This window comes from Pempheris klunzingeri, chromosome 14, assembly GCF_042242105.1.
Source record: "Pempheris klunzingeri isolate RE-2024b chromosome 14, fPemKlu1.hap1, whole genome shotgun sequence".
In the NCBI taxonomy this organism is placed as follows: domain Eukaryota; kingdom Metazoa; phylum Chordata; class Actinopteri; order Acropomatiformes; family Pempheridae; genus Pempheris; species Pempheris klunzingeri.
In genome coordinates, this window is record NC_092025.1 from 2,025,290 (window position 1) to 2,046,823 (window position 21,534).

Sequence of the window (21,534 nt, forward strand, 5' to 3'; positions counted from 1 at the left end):
CCACACATAGCAGACGTAATAATGTAATACTTTGTTGATCCTTCCTTTCTCTTTCCATTTGCCCTTTGGAACACTTGAGGGAGGAGATTTGGATAAACAATAATTTCTATGACCATTTGGTCCCCTCCCTAGCCATCAACATCTATAATGTAGCTAATTTCAGATAATAGAAGAACGAGACAGTTAAAAAATAATAATTGTAATCCTAACTCAAAATTTAGCATCAAAAATAAAGAAATCATTTTGCAAGTCACGTATGAGACAGCAGGGATTCTTCCCACTCTAAATATGTGGGAAGGTATTTTCTGTGGTAAGCAAACGCTTGTGGTGTTTATGAATCCAGATTCCAAGTTTGGCTTAAAGACTGGATGATGATGACCGTGGCACGTACTCAAGGCCAGAAAACTGCTCAGAGTTTAAGGGAAGTGAATTTCTGTTGCGAATGAATTATATGACTCTAGCCAGACTCAAACAACTTTTCAGCCCTGCTCTGTATATTTATTGAGACACATGAAAGGCTGCAGTGATTAATCAAGTTGGATTTCATATTCCACGCTGTACCACATGATTGTTGAGGTTTTTGAGCTCCCATTGCACCATGTGAGGTTTTATCTATCATTGTCTAGTACAAAGCTGCAAGTATATAATCTAAAAACAACAGGTCAGAGAACAACAGCAAAGGATAGCCATAAATACACATGAACATGAAATGAAAAGAATTAACATATTATTCTCATGTTCTCGTTCTCCCGTAAAACATTGTTCCAATCATTCTTTCACTTCGTGTCACAGCTTCCATCTGCAGCCATTTTGTCTCGGCCATTTTGTATGCATCCAGGGCACTGTAATTTATTTAGTGGATGAGTGAGGGCTGTACAGAGTGAGTTTTATTATGTGCTCACGATAAGCCAGATGGGCGGAATCACAGAAGCACCGCACTGTAGCAAGCATAATCAACCATTTCAAATCCACCAGTGAGCTAGAAAGAGCTTCTCAGTGGGGGATTCAAACAAAGTTGTAGAGAAAAATACTTTAAAGAAAAAGCTGATACAACAGAAAGCATGTTCTCACACCATATTTCTAATTTCAACAGAGACCTTTACTATGGATGGGCCATGATTTTCTAATAGTCGTTAAAATACAGTGACTAGTATTTTTGCTTGAAATGCACACATCTACCCTTTACATATAACAATGGACAGCATTAGTGGTTCCACAAAGTCTCTTTCTGTATTTATGTTTTAACCTAGAATGTTCACCCCCTATCATTACTGTTTTGGCTACATGTGTTTCAGTAAATGTTTCCGTGTGTGTTTTAAGTAAGTTTTCAACCTTCATGTTAATAAATAATGTCTTAGGAAATTGGTTCCTGGCATTTCTCTTACAGCGGCCAGAGAGAAGACATGAACCTAACTAATGGCTGCCTTTTTTCACTCTTGTTCTGAGTTTAAGGGGAACTGGATTTCTTAATGATTCTTCCTCAAACCCATGATTTAAAGCCAATTTTATTAATTATCTCCAGTATTCAAGTATTTAATTCCTTATTGGCCATTGCTCATTGCTACTACCACTACAAAGGGAGAGGTACAGTTCAAGTGAAATGTTAAAGAGCAGTTGCAGTGGTAACTACCTAGTTTTCACTTACTGGGTTAACTGCAAGCGAGCCTTGCAAAAAAGTTCATGCCAGTGTTCGGGAGCTTTCTCTTCTCTTGCATTTAGCCATTTCCTCCCAGGCCCCTCTCACTACAAGAAACTGAAGGTGTGCATGAGCCTCTTGGTCAAGTTTTGGGTCAGCTGCAAGGCAAACAAATCAAGAATGGCTTTTCTCCTCATGCTCAAAGTAATAGTCAAGCATAGTTCTGTTATATTGGAGGTTTTCTGTTAAAATAAATATTCTGTATAACACAAAAACGTATGAGGTCTGGCTTTGCAGCTTGGCTGCGAAAGATAACGCCATTCTTCTGGACGGGTCAAACTGTTTATTGAAACGTCAAAACAATAGATCATATAGAAGTCTCAGTACATGTAAATACAGTGTTCTAACGTTTGCACCATATCAGCTCACTGAGGTGAATGAGGTGTTTATTTCCTCAAGGCTAGACTTGAAAAGTTGGCAACAACAAATCTGTTGGCAAAAATAAAAAAAAGATGTCTTGAGCTTGTGTGTGGCTCGCAGAGCTGTAAACAAAAACTAAAAGTAATTGGATTGACATGCCACTGTGTGAGTTGGTTATATGAAAACAAAGAGAGATAATGAGAGGATTACAAGACACAAGAACATACATACACAAATTTAATGACCACTATAATGAAAGGAGTAAAACATCACCTGCTGCCACAAGGAAAGTTGGCACTTGCAGTCTAGTGTGAAGGAATCATCTGCAGACAAATTCTTGGCTAGAGTTGATAGCTTGAGCTTAATTGTGAATAAAACATGAACTTTGTGTGGGGTTTGTGGTTTTCATGCAGCAGCCAAACAGTTCCAGAGGATACTATAGATGCCCAAAAGCCGCTCTCACAAGCCAAGGAACTGTTGGTTATTGACCATTTTATTGCATGTCTCACTTGAAATTGCACGTATTAAAACTTTTGTGAATTTGGGAATCGCCCATGAATGGTACCACCCGTATCACTCCAACACACGAAGTTGAACACAGTTTTCACTTTTTTTTCAAATTCATAATGTCTGTTTTGTTTGAACTGCAGTAACTGGTTTGAGTGACCACTTTGTTTGGCGTATAGGTCACTCAAGCACTGTTAGCTTCGGCTTGATAATTAACACAGCACACACACCTCATAACATTTCCTGGTGATAATGATAAAATGTGATAAAAGTGACAGGAATTGCTTCATTACACACTTGCAATTAGTTAATGGACTTAATTTGTTGCGGGATATTTTGCTTTGCCGCAGTATCAATCAGCTCTTGTGATATTATTTGTTTTTACAGCTTGTTTTTTATTCACTGCTATGTAAGCTGTTCAGTCTGATCAGTCATCTTGACCAGAAGAGGCACAGCCCTGAAATATTGTTAGTGGCAGGTTATCTCCCATAGCTCCACGTCTCTACATATGAGGTCTATAGTCTATGGAGACTAATATCTGTGTCAGCCCCATGGTCTCTGCTGAAGTATCCAGTCCACAGTTTGACCGCAGGGATGGTGGAGGGAGGAACACCTGGTTAGCCCCTCTATAACAAGCTGTCATATGACCTAATGAGCTCCCTGATTATCTTCCCCAGGGAGTATGTAAAACCTATGTACTCTGTAAAATAACCATTTCTATTTTTACCCCAGTGGACACAAGCCTGCTGATTATAAATCAAAGGGTAATTCTCTGTGATGCAGGTCAGACATGCACAGGATACTCCAGAATTTGATTTGGAGACTTTAAACCTCTTGACACCTGAAACGCAACGCTCTTGATGAAAATATCCTGCGTCCCAGACTTCCTCCGCTGCCCATCTCCAGTGACGATGGAAGACCACTTGTCAGACTATGCTAATAGCGTGTACCGGTTGAACTGCTGAGATGTCTGTGTTGACAAGAGGCTCCTACGGTGACCTCATAGCATAAAAGCCAGGGAGGGAGGAGGTGTGCATTATTACCTGGGCCACCCTCCTACACCACATCATCAGCAATCAACCTCAAAATTCTCTGCAGCCCGCCCACATTCATTGTCTGACTCGAGGGTGATTAGTACTGACAAACTCTGGGAAACGGTAATACGTGGCATAGGCCACGCTGTGTTTGTTTAGCAGCTGTACAGAGCTCAGGGCAAACAAGCAGGTTTTGCCAAATGATGGGTGGCATGTACTGTAAACTGACTGGTTCCCGCCAGCTCTAGTCAGTTTGAGTGTGTTTATGTGTGGTCACTGCTCGAGTGGATTGGCAGGTTGGGTCTGTATACACTGCAGCATTCTTTGGGCTGTTACTTTATCTGTGAGATGGATGAGGATGAGTCCCCAAATTCTCAGAGGTGATAGTTCAGTTGCTCTCATCCTCCAAACTTGCACACACACAGTCATACCAAACCTGGCAGTCACACTAACTGATTACCTGCTACACTAGCTGCATGGTTTTCAGAGCCCTGAGTGGGTTTTGTTGAATAAGTAAACAGGGAAGGGAGTGTCCAGGCACAAAGGTGTGAGCGGCGACGAGGAGACTTGGCCAGATCTGTTTCACTATGTCATCGTGTGAAAGGGCCCCAGTGGGTGCCCCCACTCCACCTCCTCCCCTCTAACTCCTCTCGCTTTTCAACCGTCCTCAATGGGCCCTGAGAATTTCTCACCACGATCTGGTTAGCCCCATTACAAAGAACCCCGTGGCCAGCCTGAAAGCACTCTTCCATACACACACGCAGAGGCATGCAAAGGGCTGCACCAGCATTCATCACGATGATGTATGAAAGGGAAACTAGAAATGACAAGCTGTCTCAAATGGATTGATTCTGAACATTTCTGTGATCTGGTCTGGAGTTGTTGACTTAGAAACACTCAGAGATTGTTTTTTGTTGGCATGTATGTTTAAAAATTCTCCAACATACTCATTTTACTGAGTTGTGGACTTGTGGAAATTATGCACAAATTTTCATCACCATTGTGTGCCGCAGAAATCAATTTGTTCTGTTTTTTACCTCACGTCAATTTCAACATATTGCCTCATATCAGTTACAACACACTCCCAAAGACCAGCTTGGGTTTACAGAGCAGAATCTAAACTTTCCTGCTCAGCTGTTTGTTTCCATTGTGTAGTCAAAGCTTTCATGGCGCCGGCAATTGGAAATGACACCCAGCTTCACGCCATGAAGCTGCCTCACACATTTCTGCCTCTTTTACAACATTCTCTTTTCGGCCAGGTGACACGGCCACACCGCTGATGTTTTTCTGCTTGTCTCAAGTGAGCAGAAAAAAAAGGAAGGGGGTGGATGGTCGCATATTCCACAGCCAGCATCCAGGATATATGCCTTCCCAGTACGAAGGCCACGAGCAACACACACACACACACACACAACAACAGTGCACTTTGAGGAGAAACTTAATGCAGCTTCCACCAGGGAGGGCCAGACTGGTTTATTAATATTGATAGAGTCTGGCTAGCTGAGCGGTGAGTCAGCTGAAGGACTGCAGTATTCAGTCTTCCAAACTGTATGAATGTGTTTAACATATCTCATTACAAAGACAGTGTGAAGCAGCAGTCATCCAGTGCTGGTGGCTCTGCACGGCTGCCAACCAGACACTTAGCTCAAGTGTTGTTGGTGCCCACTGGCAGAGATTTGGCAAAAGCCTACCAGAGTGAACATGTGGACTGGTGGTGTTATGAATTCGTCTTTGTTGGCTTGTCGGAGGCATACATTATGAAGAATCTTGGACCGGTCACATTCATCACAGAAATATTAAACATCCACACATGTGCTTCCCACCAACTTCCTCCCATTTTTGAATCACCCACAAGTAATGAAGTGCGCCCGGAGCAAGCCGGTGATGTCACCCATCACTCTCTTGTCTTCGCTCATATCCAGATCTTTTCACGTAAGAAAAACAATAGGAGACACACATACTAAAGCACACTCGTGCTCTCTTTCTCTCCCATACACTCTCAGACATACAGGCGTGTAATTTGACAAAGGGCTCCCGTCAGACACGCGGTGTGGTTATCACACACGCTTCGGAGCTCAGGCCGAGTAATAGAAAGACAGCGTTTTGTTGCGTCTTCTAACAGTGTGTCCAGCAAACGCAGCACAGTGTAGTGCAGTAAAACCAACAAACGCTGTGCACCTTTGATGAAGCCAGAATATTTGTTCTTTGCACATATGTAATTCACAATCTCTGATTCATGCTCTTTAGACCATAGCTGTGACATTTCCATGAGATTGGGATTTCCATCTTTTTAGCATCTGGCCACAGAACAAGCAAGCCCCCCTACTCGAAGTTGCTATGCTCTTTCTGTTTCTAAACTGGTGGTGTTATTGATCTTGGCCTACTGTTTCAAACCCAATTCCGTTCAGCCGACCCTGTGGACAGCGCAACGCCGTCATTTGGTCAGACCCTGAGGTTTACTGAGCCATGAATAGATCTCTATGTTGTTCTACTAAGTTCTGGACCCTACCATCACCAGCTGGGTTTCGAGGCGACACCCCTTGTCTGACTCCCTCAGTATGAGCTCCTTTTGATAAAGGCCTCCTCTGATACTGTCATGACTGTTGTTTCTGTGGCTCCCCTAACAGACATAGACCACTTGAGGCCAGAACACACACATGCACAAACATAGTGGAGCTTTGATACAGACACGTGAATACTTGAGTACATGTCATACACACACTGCACCGTTTATACCACACAGTTTACACATTAATCTGGTAGCTGTGCAGACAGAACGAGGTTTAGCTGTTTTATGCTGAGTAGAAATTTGACACACATACTGCACCCCCACTATGGCACTCCTCTAGCCCTTAATCAAGCTGTACAAGAGCCATTATGTTACTACGTCAGGGTTCTGAATCAGTGTTCTAGCATTTGTCACAAGAAAACAGATACTGATGTGTTGTGAGTGCTGCTGACATCCTGAAAACCATTTCTCTCCTCCTAAACTGTCTCAAATCTCACAAATGGAAAAACAAGGACATGTGACCGTTGCCTTCTGAGGCTCAAAGATATATTTCTTTGAGATTCCTTTATCACCATGTCACTGATTCATTATGTGCTCATATATGAAAAAGCGGTATGTTATCCAGGGTGAGTGCTGTGTCAGGATCATGTGCTCTTCAACTCTTCACCACAAGTGTGTATGTAAAAATCTGCGTGGTTGCTGTGGCACCCGAGTGGAAACAAAACAGATGTCAGCTGGTGCAGTCGGTGTGTGTGACAGAGGGGCCTCCGAGAGATACGCTGGACGTGCGGCATGATGCTCCTCTGCTGTTCACTAATATAGGTTAAATAAACTCTCCGGGACAAGAGTTGGCTTGCTGTGACATCGCTTAACTGTTGGAGCAGATCTTTCTGGCACCAGAGCTGGAGCTTCAAGGTGGCCTTGTTGATTTTTTTTCTTCACTGGATTTGATTCTATCATCATGAAATAAAGCACTGTGGTACAAGGGAGGGAATATTCAAGGCCAAATTTAGAAGTCTACTGAAGGGAGAGGAGGAGATCATGTGAGAATGTAATGGGGTTTCTAATGTGCTTGCTTTGCCCCATTTCATCCAGATGTTTTACCAGCGAGCTTGGTTTTTTTTTACCACCCGCATCTCATCCCCTGTCTGTCCACACACCTTACATATTAGCGCACATGCCTGTTATCAGGGAAGGATGCCTATTGTGTGTCCAGATGAGTAATAGTCTGATGGGGAGAGTAGAAATGTGTCATGGTGAAAGAATGTAGACTTCAGACCTTTTCTGTAGGTGGTATTTCTTTGTTCTCTGAACGACATCCAAACACGGAGAATGTGCATACGTGTCTAATTGATTCTCAGTAGTGCTAGCCCACCACACACTATATGTAGGGTTGTAGGATGTACGATGCGGTAGGTTGTTTGAGGTTAATGATACAGTCTGTATTCCCCTTTCTTGCAGCTGAGATATCAACATGGCTTGACCACCCCAGACTTGCAGCAGACACTACCCAACTTGAAGAACTTCCTGGAACATGGCCTGCTGGTCCGATGGTGAGAATCAGAGAGACACTTTACACCTCAAATGTTTCTTCATATCACTGAATCCAGAAAGATGTATAAAAGTATGTGTGTCAAAGTAAAATATCTATATTTCTACATTCTTTGAAATAATCAGAATAGCTTCATACTTTTCTTCGATAATTTTTGTCACTGTATGTCACTATTTTGTTCATCACGATGCTCGTTACCTTCATCAAAACAGCATCTATTCATTCTGTGGTCTAATCACCCACCACCTTAAGAGACAACATAACACTGGCCCAATTATAAGACGACTGACAACAACAGATTTGAAGCACTTTCAGTGGCCGGAAAGATTTTCTCTGGCAGTTGCCTTTTTTTTTTAGACTCATGACATTCAGTGTCAGCTGTATCTCTTGGCACCCTGACAAAGGATTCGTTCCCTGGTCTGTTTCTGCAGCAAGGCGAGACGCGTTCAATTGCTTGACAGAAGCCGCCGTGCTTTAAACTATCTTAACTATCTTACTTAACTAACTCTAAAAGAATAGTAATAATGGAAATATATATCCTGGATTTGTCATCATACATACAATCCTTTGGGTTGTTGAGGACTAATGGGAAATTATTTGTAAAAATAATAGTAATAATGGTCCTTGACAGGTTCCCTGGTAAGTATCCCTAAACTAATAGATTTTATGCTTCAGAATCTATTCACTTGCTCTATGTATTACTCTCGAGGGCTTTCACGCTCCTTCAAGTTATTCTCATAAACTTTTAGCAAAAGTAGATTAGTAGACACCAACAATATTGGTCTGTAGTAAAGGTCCTAATACATTAATATTTGAAATCAGATGGCTTTGTTATTTAAAAGTTCAGAATGCTATACACCTCCCCTTCGTATGATTCAGTACAAAACTGCAGTGTTTGATGAGATTTGCAGCAGCCACTTCGTCTCGGTGAAGTGGAATGCTTAGATCTCTGCCTATGTCATTCACCAGTCTTATGGCCTGTAAGTAACCCTTCACTAAAACCTGGGAATTGGTCTGCGCCAGACTTCAGCTCCACTGCCCTATAAAAGAGAAAGCTGTCTTTGATCTATACTCCTCTCCCAGGGTCAGCAAAGGGGAAAATGTGTATTACACACATTAATTGAATAATCTTTTGTTTTGAAAGGAAAGAAGCCATGAAAAGCCTGAGCTCTCAAATCAGCCCCCCCTTCTTAATGGGAAGTGGAAGGGCCCAAAGATAGATGAGATGAAAGCATGGGTCCACTAACCCTGAAGCTATGTGTGCTGGTGTGTGTGTATGTTTGTACACTTATGTGTGTGTACGCCTACATGGAAGGTTTTTAAGACGTGGAGGTGGAAGTGTAAAAGTTCTACAGTGGCTTGCCGCAGTCACACTCCTGAATGACAACGAGACCACAGGGACAGGAACAAAAGCTGCCCTGTACTGAGTCAGTAGTCATCAGCTGAAAAGCAAGAGGCTGCCTTTCTCATCAGCTCAAGCAGCACTGAGCTTTAAAAACACACTTAAATCAGTCATTTGCGCTGTCATGCAATATAGAGCTCTGCTGCTAAGGCAATAGATTTAGCAATACCATAAAGAAATAGTTTATTCATTCAACTATCCGCTGTGATAGAGATCTGTCCCTATGTTGAAAAGCGACATTCAGACAAGCAAGACACACTGCACTGAAAGTTTCAGCATAATGATGAATGGATGAAATTTAAGTCAGGATGTATTTGCAAAATTGTATCATTTAGACAAAAAGAGCATGATGAGGAAATAATATCAAACTTTCTGTGAAACAATTAAGAGGTAAAAACTGTGATAAAAGTATACTAAAGCTTAGATACAGTGGTTAAACTGGCCCTCCTCACATAAAATCATCAATGTTGCACTTTCAGCGTAACTTCAGCAAGGATGGGGAGGTGACTCTTTCACAATGCCCTGTAATGAGGAGGTTATGCACAGATTTTTCTCCACACACTGTTGCATGATTTCCTTCCCGTATCAGTTCCAGTCTTCCTTTCCACCTTGTTTGAAAAAGCCTAAATTCAGTTACAGTTTCCAGTGCTGGGACCCAACTTATGAAATATGGATGCATGAATAAAGCTACATGGCAGCTGCAGGTGATTATCTTATAGACTGTGTGAGAGAGGCTGCGAGAGAGGCTAATCTGCTTCTTCCACCCCTCCTTGCCACCTCTTTCTTCCCTACACGCATCCAAACAGGGATGATGTGATGAAGGATATGACCGAGGGCACCGTTTCCAGAACAGATTTGGAAATAGTTCCTCCCTCCGTGTAGAACTAATTCAGCATGCATCCAGTCTGTAGGGAGAAGCTTTCCCAAAGTGCCAAGACCCACACTATGCATAGTGGTCTCATCTTGGACATTTTATACAGACTGGGTGGAAAAACTGAAGAAAAGCAGAGTGCATGTAAGAGTGTAAAAGTGTGTAGTACAAAGTATGTCAGTTTTTCACAGTGGGCTATATGATGCTCCTTTGGTGAGCTGCTGATAATATCTTTATACATTTCCAAACAGTACTGTCTCCGAAACATATCATAACATGTCATAATATATACAGTCCCGCTTTGGTGAAAAATGTCCAGGATAGTTTTTTTTTAAAATCCTGCTGAAGGATAAGGAACAGCGGAAAAATGGTGAATCTGTTACCAAGGGGCAGACAGAGACAGTACCAGAAACCAACTCTTTGTAAACTGTACAGTCTGCTGAGATCAAAGCAAACGCGTTCAACATGCTTCCATTTGCCGCTCCACATCCGTTGAGGGCCTGGCAGAGCTTCACAGGGCTCTAATCCTGCTCCGATGCCTGGAAGCAGGACTATGTACACGAGGGGAGTCAAGGTGTGGCAGAGGGCCTGGCCAGATCAATGCAGCACTGCAGCTGGAGGATGTGAGCCTCCCCAAAGACCCCATAGTGAGTGAAAAGTTAGCAAAACCACGGTAGTCCCCTTGTGTTACATGATGTATACAAAGGGTTGTGATATTTAGACAGCTGCAGTCTCATCAGTGAAATATAAAAGGATATCATCTAAAATATATTTCTCTAACATAAACATTTGGATGAACCAAGAATATTTTCTTCTTCTATGTTCCTGTGATAGTCCATCATTATTCTAACAAAGTTACTATAACATGGTAGCCAATGTTATTAGAACGTACTTTGTACTATATATTAAGTACTTTTTTTGACCTCAGCAATGTTTTACAGCTGATTAGTAGTAGTAGTCTTCAGTATGAATGTATGAGTACATACATATCAATGTGTCCCGGTGACGTAATCCAACCAAACTAATGCGTCAAGTTGAAGGAACTTGAAGTACTGTGCTCATAATGATAGTACACAGGAATGACACAAAAATACTGTCTGTTAGCAAGGAGCAGACGATGTGCTACAGAATTGATCATACAGGAAATGGCATGTGGACTGAAGCTGGAAATATCATGTGTATGTATGAATGTGATCCACACACCCTACAAGAATAGTGTACAGTACAATACAGCTCATCACTAGCTTTTTTAAACAGATGACAAGAGCAACCTAAGTTTGTTCAGCCAAATAATGTGGCCCACTGGTTAGCTTAGCTTAGCATAAAGAATGAAAACAGAACAGGGAGTCATTGTGCTCAGAAGCGATATAACTTTTTGTTTTTACAGTTTGTTTTTTGTGCCAATTAAGCAAACAAGATATGGTGCTTATATTAGTAAGCTTCAGAGGTGCTTTATGCTAAGCTAAGCTCACTGCCCCAGACAGTATCTTATTTATTTTATTATTACAGGTGTATTTATCAGAGATAAGCACATTAAAAACAATGCTGCAAATGTGCAAAAGATAACCAAAAGGCTATTTTTCATCTGTAGTCAGATGTGACAAAATCCTAAGAAGGACTCCTGAAAAAGAATATAATATTGATGTTCCATAAGTTATTGATATCATTTAAGCATGTGGAGCAATAATAATAAGGGAATAAAACATAAAGAAAACGTCTCGCAGCATACTATTATACTACATTTTGAGGTACAAATAAAACATACAACACAGTAGCACATGATACAAGACATGCAAAGCAGTGAAATGAGTAATATTAATGTTAATAGAAGTATGAACAAAATACAACAGCATTGTGCTGCATTATTCACCACTAATTTGAAGATGCAAAGCAGAAGCACAGGTACAAAAGACACACATGCAGGTACATAGAGACAAACTAGCAAGGTAGCAATAAGAGGACAGTAAAGAGCAGTTGATTTTTAGCGCTGACAGAGATGACTGCCCATTAACCATTTCTTTGAGTGAACTCTTGAAACGTATGTGTCCAGTTCACTAAAGTGTGCTGGTGTAGAGTTCCACCCTGAATGAAACCTTTTCTCAATGGGATAATATAGTCCCTTCCTGCTACACCCTTTGTAAAGTACCAAAAATGTAGCCAAAGTGCTGAGTGGACAGTATTATACTATGCTATTGCAACACTAACCATCATAAAACAGGAGCAACACATATAGGCTTGACATATTACATATTTGCAATGCATTAACTTTTATATCAGTGTTGTATTTTGTTACACAAACATCATTACCATTGTAATAGATGTAATATATCAGATGCTGTGAGGGTGTGCATATTGTCAGCTTGTTGATCGTGTTGCACATGCTGTGCTGTGGTGATTCCCTGTCTTCAAAGGCTAGACAAAAGAGGCAAAAAGAAAACTTGGCTTTCACCATATTGCACATCAAATTTTTAGTAATGTTGTGGTTGTAATCTTGTAGTTTCACGGGGATTTCTCTAAACCACATCAGACAACCCAATCTTATCTGCCTTTGTTTGTTTTGGCCGTAAATGATGGATCCTTCACAGGATTTGGATATGAACAGGAGCATGTTGCGAAGCCTGTTGGGGGTTTGGACAGTGGAAAGGTCTAGCTTACTGAATTCCTGAGTCGGCCTGAAATATGCCAGGTTTGACATCAGCAGTGGAAAGGAAGAGAGCAGGCAAAAAGCTTTGGAGGAGTGAAGGCTATTTCTGGCTTGGCATGTTGCTTGCAAGTTTTCTGCTTGATGATTTAGGCAGAGGCCTCTTAGCAGCGTTTGTAGTGTGCAGTGAAATTGTCGTCAGAGAGACTGGGACGCAATGAGACTTACCGTAGGTGGGTAATGTAGGCTACCCATGGAGGGAACTACACAGCTGCGTATCATACATTAAGGATGAGGCAGGCCTTTTTCCCATCTGTATGGTATGTTGAGCTGCTGTCATGAATTCACTTTGCTTGTCATGAATGCCTTAGACGAAGTCCCAGCTGCTCAGAAATTTTGAAATGTGAGCCCACTGTCGTAGAATTCTCCTCCTTACTAATGTGTCCATTCAGGGGGCACTTTCCTCATATGGATCAATTGAATGGAGTATTTTAATCTTCTTCTTTATTGTTATTATTATTCATACAATTATTGTTGCTGCAGTAGTGGCATCCCAAAGCTCAAGCCATTGCAATGGAAAGTTAGAAATATAGAGGAGATGAGGAGATGCTAAAGATGTGGTCAATAGCATCATTACATGCACAATAACAACTTCTAGTGGGCTTCTTCATCTAGCGGGTGGTCGTCAGTTTATGTATGTGTCATGGTTCAGGGTTTCCCGGCAACAAATCAAGAGTGAATATTGTCTCAACAAGTTCACAGTGACAAGGTGCTGATGATGACATAATGTTTACTGTGTACCACTGAGGTTGATGGTCATAAACCAAAGTATACAACACATTTTAAATTTTAACTGATGATGGCACCAGCTGAAAAGTTATTGGATTAACAAAGTCATAACAGATCATCCTGAGTGTGTTTGGCAAGGTTCATGGTAATGCGCCGAGAAGTTGTTGTGACATTTCATGTGAAACCCACAAATGTTAATGTCATGGTGGCACCTCAGGAAAGGTCAGGGGACCACCAAAATATTAGAGTTGATCCTCTGGATCCATGAATATACGTTCCAAATATAATTAGGGCTCTACAGTGCAAGTATTTCGCTCGCATTTGTCCCTAAAAATAGATATGTGCAAATCAGAAAAATAATTTACAAGCACAGCGTGTGAGTAAAGATTACAACCTACCACAAGCGTTTTTTCCCTCCACTGCTAATTCTCCAAACACAGGTTATCTACAAGGTAACACACAGGTGCATTCAGGCTGTGGGTGTTCTGACCAGAGATGGAAGAAGTATTCAGGTCCATTAGTTTACTACTGATACTGTATAAGTAAGAGTTCTGCACTCTGCATTCACCTGACTAAGGTAAAACTTTGCCAGTATTATGTTTAAATGTCATGGCAAAATGTACTTAGTGGTCATAGTGCAGTAAAATGTTCCTGTCAGTGTTTTACTATTACATATGATTAATATTACTGCTGCATTCATGTGTATGTTGCATTTTCCTGCAGTAGGTGTTAAAGCTTGAGCTAATATTTACTACTTTATATGTCTGTGAGAACCCCACATTTCTAAAAGTTTTCACGGGGGAAATGCATTTTCCAGCTGAGGGTTACTTATAGTTTACTTATCTTAAGAAGGAGGAGAATTTTCTCAGCTCGGAAAGGAACACATCAGTCTTCAGTTTATAAGAAACATTCAAAATCACATCTGGAGATGCAGATGGTTTTTCACTGGAAAGGAAGAGTGTGAGAAATAATCTGAAAAGTAACTAAAGCTGTCATAGAGATGTAGTGGAGTAAAAAGTATGAAGTCTCTTCTCATGCAATTTCAAGTACAGTGTACAGACATGAGTAAATGTGCTTAGTTACTTTCTACCAGTGGTGCTAACCTAGTTTACTGTCTAGTTACTATTGTCACTGAAAAATGTAATTATAGTTGTTATTATATATTTATTATTATAAAACTATAACTATTTAGCCTTTTGTTTACCTTTTATAGGGATCTATATCCTATATCGTGGCATAGCCTAAAAATAAAGACACATTATTCATAAGCCATATTGCCCAGCTCAGTGCCCAATTAAATAATAAAAAGCAATTTGTTAATAAACTCTGTTGCCTGAACACTTCTCACTGTGATCCTAAGTTACTTTGTGTGCGATTTGTTTAGGAGCACATGTCCTCCTTGGGTAAAACGTTAGCGTAGAGCCCTGATAATGGCAGCCTGTACAATGGATGTTGAGATATTTCATTCTGGACTCTCTGAAAGTGGTGGGCCGATTGTCGGACACACATTGCCACCTTTTTTCAAAAAGCAGTTTAAGGACTACTTGTAAGAATGATTGATGCAAGGTGAGGGGCATTTCACAACGGAAGCAGAATAAATGTTTATGTATATGAAAAATCTTACTCATTGTTGTACCAATAATGTGACACACAGTTCATGAGATGTAAGCATTTGGCCATGTTCATATAGTAGACAACACTGCACAAGTTCCAGGTTTTCCAAACAACTTTAGGAAATGTGTTTCAGAAGTTCCGTCTTCCCAGCAAACTTCAGCATATATGCTCACAGGGCCGTACATGTGTAGCCTAATTGCCCGCATTAAAAAACATGTCATCAGTATAACCGTTAAAATGTTTCAAGAAAAAATTGTTATGACTACTAGTGGTTCGCTTGGCTGAATTCCTCATGGGCAAACCCAGTCTCCTCTGTTACTCATACGCTGCTACTTGACACAAATAATAGAACAAATGTAGACCTAACCTGGAAACCACACAAAATAACATGGTCCACATGCACAATTCCTCATTATAAAAAAGACTTGATGACGTTATGACCATGTGATTTTATGCCAGTGTCAATAATACATTTGTTTGTGGCGTAGATGGCCAGCTAAAATCAGGCCAAATGGAATATATGAGAAAGCCAGCTGGAGGGAGGAATGGAAGAAAATGGCTGATGAAAATTAAAATCAAAGCCATCTAATCAGCCTAAGGACATCACTCATTCCAGTTAAAAACGTAGTAGTCACTTATTAGCTTGTTATAAATGATGCATGGAAACCTTAAACTTTTCGCTCAATGCCGGTCCTCTCCGATTTCCAAACCTGTATTATGTTTCAAAGAGTCTGAACCACATTTTCCACTTACCTAAATGATAATTGACTTCTCATGACATCTGTCTTTCTTCCTGTCTACCGAATCAGGTTTTGAATTTTTGGACTAGCTTCCAAAGAGCACATGATGGTTTCATTTGGAAAGTCACCGATAAGTATTTGAGATGGCAAATCATTTAGCTTCTTTCTGTCCATTCTTCCTCATTTGTCTCCCCAGAAAATTAGGTGTTAAAGAGCACATTGTTTCCATTTTGCACGAAAATGCTCTTCTGCAGAATTAACCATGTGCTCGTTAGGTGGGCAAGCTAAAACCAGTTGTATTAAATGATGTGTTTTGATGGACTCGCACTGCCAAGTAAAGCACAGTCCCTCTCCTGTTCTACCCACTTCACAGGAACACCCTCACAGCATCAGGCCATTACCCCGTGCCTTTGTTTTTTTAAGCCTGACCTTGGTTGACCATCCAACATTTTACATCTGTATGCCTCCAATTAGCTTAAATGTTAGCCACAAGGTACAGTATTTACAGGTTGTTACCATAAGCGGTTACACACTGTACCTTCATACCGTGGATGGTTCTCATTTACTGTATCACAGGCGCTTTGAAGTTTGACAAGTTTCTCTTAAAACTAGACAGGCTTCCCCACTCTTAGAATGTCCTGCTTGTGAACCCTGTCAGGACCACCTCTGCAGGGTGTCTGCATGGGTCAAGTTCAAGGCACTTTTTACAAGCTGTCATGTGTTTGGTGGTGGAACTGTCCATTAGACAGCGAGCCAGTACACAGTAAATACAAATGTCAACAGCACTCATGTCACTGATGCTGAAACCTTTGCCAAGGGCCAAGCGACAGGAGAAAATCTACAAGGACATCTATTATGACTGCATGTCCAACTGAACAAGCAGAGATTTGTTTGCTTTGTCCAACACATGTGAATCTCTAGAGAGCACAAGGAGGCCCTGCTTCACCTTTGACCCCCAACAGTGCAGTGCCTCGGCTCCCGAGAAAGAGGAATGGTCACGTTAAGCAGGCAGATAAGTCGTCCGGGGATCTTGGCCTTGTCTATCGGAAGAAGCAGTGAGGCCCCCATTTAAGTAAATTTATGGCTCCAGTGCTGGGGCAAGGCGGGGTGTCCCAGATCCCGGGTCTGTTATCTGTTATAGAGGAAAATTCTGACATACTTGGGTGGACGCCTGCTGCGTGCTTCCAGCCAGCAGAACATGAGTGGAGTCTCAAAGGCTGCACAAATGTTTTCTGAATGTTGTAAGGTGGCGTGATTTACAAAGAGCTGCAGCTGTCTCTCTCCTAGATCAGGGGAAAGGAGCATCCACTTTGGGTGGAGAGGTGTCAATGAGATCAATGGAGAACCAGCTCCAAATGGCGTCTTGGTGTCTTATTCAACCCCTCAGGACGTCCCAGTCTAAATCTTGAATCTTGATACCACGCATAGAAGTAGTTTGATCGTTGTTGCTTTTACTTATGTCCTCCCTCATTCAGTGTCCCTCTCTCTCTCTTTCTCTTTGTTCCTCACAGTGACCGCCACCATGTCTCTACTTCCATCCCAGTGCCAACAAAGGCTCAGCTCGGTGTGTCTGCTGCCTCTGACATAGGCTATCCCTGCCACACCAGCTCCCCGGACCGAGGCCTGAGGAAAAGGGCAAGCTCTGAGGCTGATAAGTACAAGCCAGGTCCTCCACCCAGTTACAACACAGCCATGGGTGAGGTGCAGGCCCCAGTTGGCCTGGCACCGCCCTCACCTTCAACCAAACACCTCTCCTCCTCCCTTGATGCAGGCATGGCCTCACTCAACCTAGCCAAGACTACAGAGGCCAACGAAGAGGGAGAGCAGAAGGAAGAGAAGGAGGAGGGCGGAGACACAGCAGTGGAGGTGGAGAGACGCAAAAGCATTGACGAAGAGACTGAAGCAGATAAAGAAGAAGACGCTGAAGAGCAGCCGGCCAGTAGCACAGTTGCACCCAACTCTTCTACAGTGCAGGACACTGGTGAGGACACCGGTGAGGACACTGGTGAGGACACTGGTGAGGACACCGGTGAGGACACGCTGGCCACTAGTCAGCACTCAGGTGCCATGAATGGCTCTTTGGTACCAGGACAGCTGCCCGTTGGCCTGGTCCCAGAGCTGCGCTGCTCTGTGGAGCAAGCTGAGGAGATCATGGGCACAGAGGCCCCTGGTTTAAGCCTGGGGTTGGGGATAGGCTTGGGATTAGGGCTAGCAGATGAGGCCCGGCTGGAAGACTACCACTGCATCTCTGTGGACCACGCAGTAGCTGTGGAGTCTGACGAACAGGTGCTGGGCGAGCTGGACGTCGCCGGCTTTGAGGAGTTCTCCAGGCGCATCTATGCACTAAGCGAGAACATGTCCAGCTTCCGCAGACCGCGCAAAAACTCTGATAAGTGAAGCAGAGGATCTAAGGAGAGAAGGAGGCATGAAAAAACTTGCACAGGGGGTTTGGATAAATACAAGACAGGGACAGGGACTGAGAGGACAAGGGTGGGGTCTCCACACCCTTATCGCAGCATCAAAAATAATAGGAGCTATTCTGGAATAAAGACCAATTTGCACTTCTGTAAACATTTCCATAGTAATCTTTTAAATGAAATACAGTTAAATGTGCAAGTATTGGGACAGTAAGCTTTACTTTTATTTTTGAAGCCACCCTTACTGTATTTTTTAACAATGGATGGAAAAATGAACCATTATTCAGATATTTTTATTCACAAAATTGCTTGGCCTTGTAGTATGTTGTTCCATACCAGGGGACCATTAATATCAAATGACTCAATGTACATCACTCACATTTTGTTTTCAAGCCCTTACTGCAATAACAGCCCTTAACCTCTTGTATAAAACGTTGCCTCTAAACTGCCTTTAAGATTCACACCCAGAGTGCAGTCTCAGTACATCAGTTGTTTCACCCCTTGGAGAGTTTTTATAGAGTTTATTAATTATAGAATCATTAATATCTCACATCGTGGTTGCAACTGCTTCTATCAAAGTGAATCATCTTCTGTGACAGAGCCCGCTGTCCCAGTACTTACACCTTTGACCCTGCAAACAAATGATAAGATGCTTCCCGAGCCTTCATTCAGGGTGCATGACAGTGGGTGTGCGCAGGAGGGGGGGCGTGATGTGTATGTATGTGTGGGTGCGTCGGGGCTTCACATCAGCATGCAACCACTGTCACACAACCACAGGTAGATTTCAAGTAATCCCACCAATGACCTTTGAGCATGACGGGGTTTTTGCTACCACAAAGTGAGGTGAGAGGTGGAATCAGTGGCCCAATCAGAGACTCTCTAACTGTGACAGACGCCATCTCCTCCCCTGCAACCGTTCAGCCCAACCGCCAGTCTCCACACGGGGTCGAGCTCCTTCTTCAGGTCTTAAGGTGTGGATCACAGGAGTGGCAGGTTGGCGCTTACAGTACATGGCAGGGATACAGTGCAGTTTTTCTGTCCATCTCCATGTCCTTTTTTTTTTTCTTTTCTCAATTTTAATGTATCCCATCAATATTAACATAAATGTTAATGATACGTTTACTGATTCTCATACTCAGTAGACCAAAACTTAAACTCTGTGTCTATGTTCTTTTGGAATGTCCCACTCAGGCTCTACTGTAAGTGTTAATAGCAAGTGTCTTGATCCCATTGTCTGTGATTTTGTCCTGTTTCCCCATGTTCTGAATGCTTTCTTGCACTGGTATTCAATTATTGCATTATTTATGTCTCTCCACAACTGTGTGTGCGTGTGTGTGCTCCGTTTCAAAGGAAATTAAGATCTAGTTTTATTTTCCCCACTCACATGGGACGCGGCCATTGATATTGTCAAATGTTAGACTGCTATCATAAGCAGTGTCTGGGTCCTGGCGCTGACAGCTGCTTTGTATCGCCCGCTGTGACAAAGATGGACTCTCCACCGGCAGCCCACTTCACATTTCAGATGCAGCACTGTGGTTGCTGACTGTTAAGAAGTAATGTATTTAAAACTAAAAGATGAACCATATTCGATCATTTCCATAAACTACTTTACAGTTCAGTAAGTGACCATGTACATATACTTTTGTATGGAGGGTTTTTTTGTTATTAAAGACTTGCAGTCCAATGGCATGGATGTATGTAGCCCCCTGGAAGAGTGGTCTGCCTCCCTTTATATCGGTGCGGTTGTGCTTGAGTTTGACTGTGAGGTGCTTCCAGAAACAGTCCACAGTCATGCAAGCAGCTCTGTGACGCAGTGCTAAATGCCAAATGTCATCACGCTAACATACTTACAACAACCGTGTTACCACACTGATGATGATGATGATGAGAAGTCGTAATGTTCACCATGTTCACCATGTTCACCATCTTAGTTTAGCATGTTAACATGCTAGCACTTGCTGTTTGGCACTAAACACAATATACAACAGAGGTTGATGCGACTGTAGTTTGGTTTTTCACCTCTTTTCAGATTGATTTAGATTTCTCTGAACATCTGCTAGTTATATGAGGTGACAGGTTACCCAGCAGAAGTCAGGAACTAACAATAGCTTGTTTTATCAACCGAATTTGTATCTGTTTCAGTGAATGATAGAAGTAATAATTAAACTAAGACACCTGTGCACACCCACACAGGTGTTTTCAGTTAGATCAGGCCTCTGTGCAGACTAAAGGGTCGAGGTGTTAGAGCAGTGTGAGAGGACACCACAAACTCCATGTTGCACTGCAACTATCAGTTATTAAATACTGATCAAATGAGATCAATTTGCTCCTTTTCTCTGATGAACACCAAACCTAAAGATATCTGGGTTGTGATGTGTCCTGTGGAAAAGACCTGTCCTGCTTTCCTCACTGTATCTAACCAGGTAAAATAAGTGAAAACACCTGTGTGACTGGACCACAGGCCTGTACCTGTGATGATGCATTAACAGCAGATACGTCTGTGGGTTGTTATTAAACCACTATTTCATCAGAGGAGGGAGGAAAGACTCCAGGTGCACCCTCCTCTGGACTGTCTGAAACAGTCTGGCAGGTACAAGCTCTTCAACTTTTACACTTCTCTGTGTTTTTTCATTTTTACATGTAGCTCGGTTTCATTTTGTCAGATTGAACTTTCTCTTCTTGACTCCTTCTTTATTTAGGTTTTAGAGACATGCTGCACCTTGCATTCCTGCCTAATAAATATTGTACTGACCTCAGAGAGAGCAGAGGTGCAGCGCGGTAAATAATGTCCTTGACTCTGTGTTATTACTCTCTCTACAAGAATTTGTACTTTAGCCAGCTTGAAGAGGAGTAACCGTAGTGATTGTGGATGTTTGGCTAGTATCCTATTAACTTTATGCTTATGACCAGATGAAATTCGAAAGATCTTCACAGGATGCTGCTTTATTTCAGATTCCTAACATGACATTATTCACTTTGAACTAGAGCGGCTTCAGTCAGTTGGCCACAACAACTGACGCTCTTTCCCTTCACTTGCCCAGACAGAGTCCAGAGACCTCACATATATGTACATGTGTGGCTGTACGTGTGACTAACCTTACAGTGCCTTCATAATTTGAGGTAAGCCCCTTTTCTAATGAAATAAGCCCTTCTGCATTCCTTTGCCTCATTATGCACTTAGCTGGGTAAAATCCAGCCTTTCTGCTGGTATTACCGTGTCACTTTGTTGTCAGAGCTCCAGGTAATGTATCAATTTGTTCACATTAGGCGCCGGAAACACTAACTTTGAGCATTTGAAGCCTACTGTGAGCTTGTAATTCACATCCCTCCTCTGCTTTTTCAGGCAGAATACTATCAAATATATTGTAGCTCATTCCTCGTGGCAATAAAACTTTAATATCA

General features: G+C 42.1%; 1 protein-coding gene across 2 annotated transcripts in view; it reads left to right on the forward strand.

Annotated features, from left to right (window-relative positions):
* uvrag (UV radiation resistance associated gene) overlaps nucleotides 1-19,962 on the forward strand; it is an 81,925-nt gene extending 61,963 nt beyond the window's left edge. The window contains exons 14-16 of one of the 2 annotated variants that reach the window (XM_070843836.1): nucleotides 7,568-7,659; nucleotides 17,227-17,381; nucleotides 17,487-19,962. In XM_070843836.1, the coding sequence (XP_070699937.1) occupies nucleotides 7,568-7,659; nucleotides 17,227-17,381; nucleotides 17,487-18,112 (873 nt within the window). In that variant the 3' untranslated portion in view covers nucleotides 18,113-19,962. Of the gene's footprint in view, nucleotides 1-7,567; nucleotides 7,660-17,226 lie in introns of both variants that reach the window. The other variant, XM_070843835.1, reaches the window with a different exon arrangement.
* Nucleotides 19,963-21,534: the final 1,572 nt, after the last annotated feature.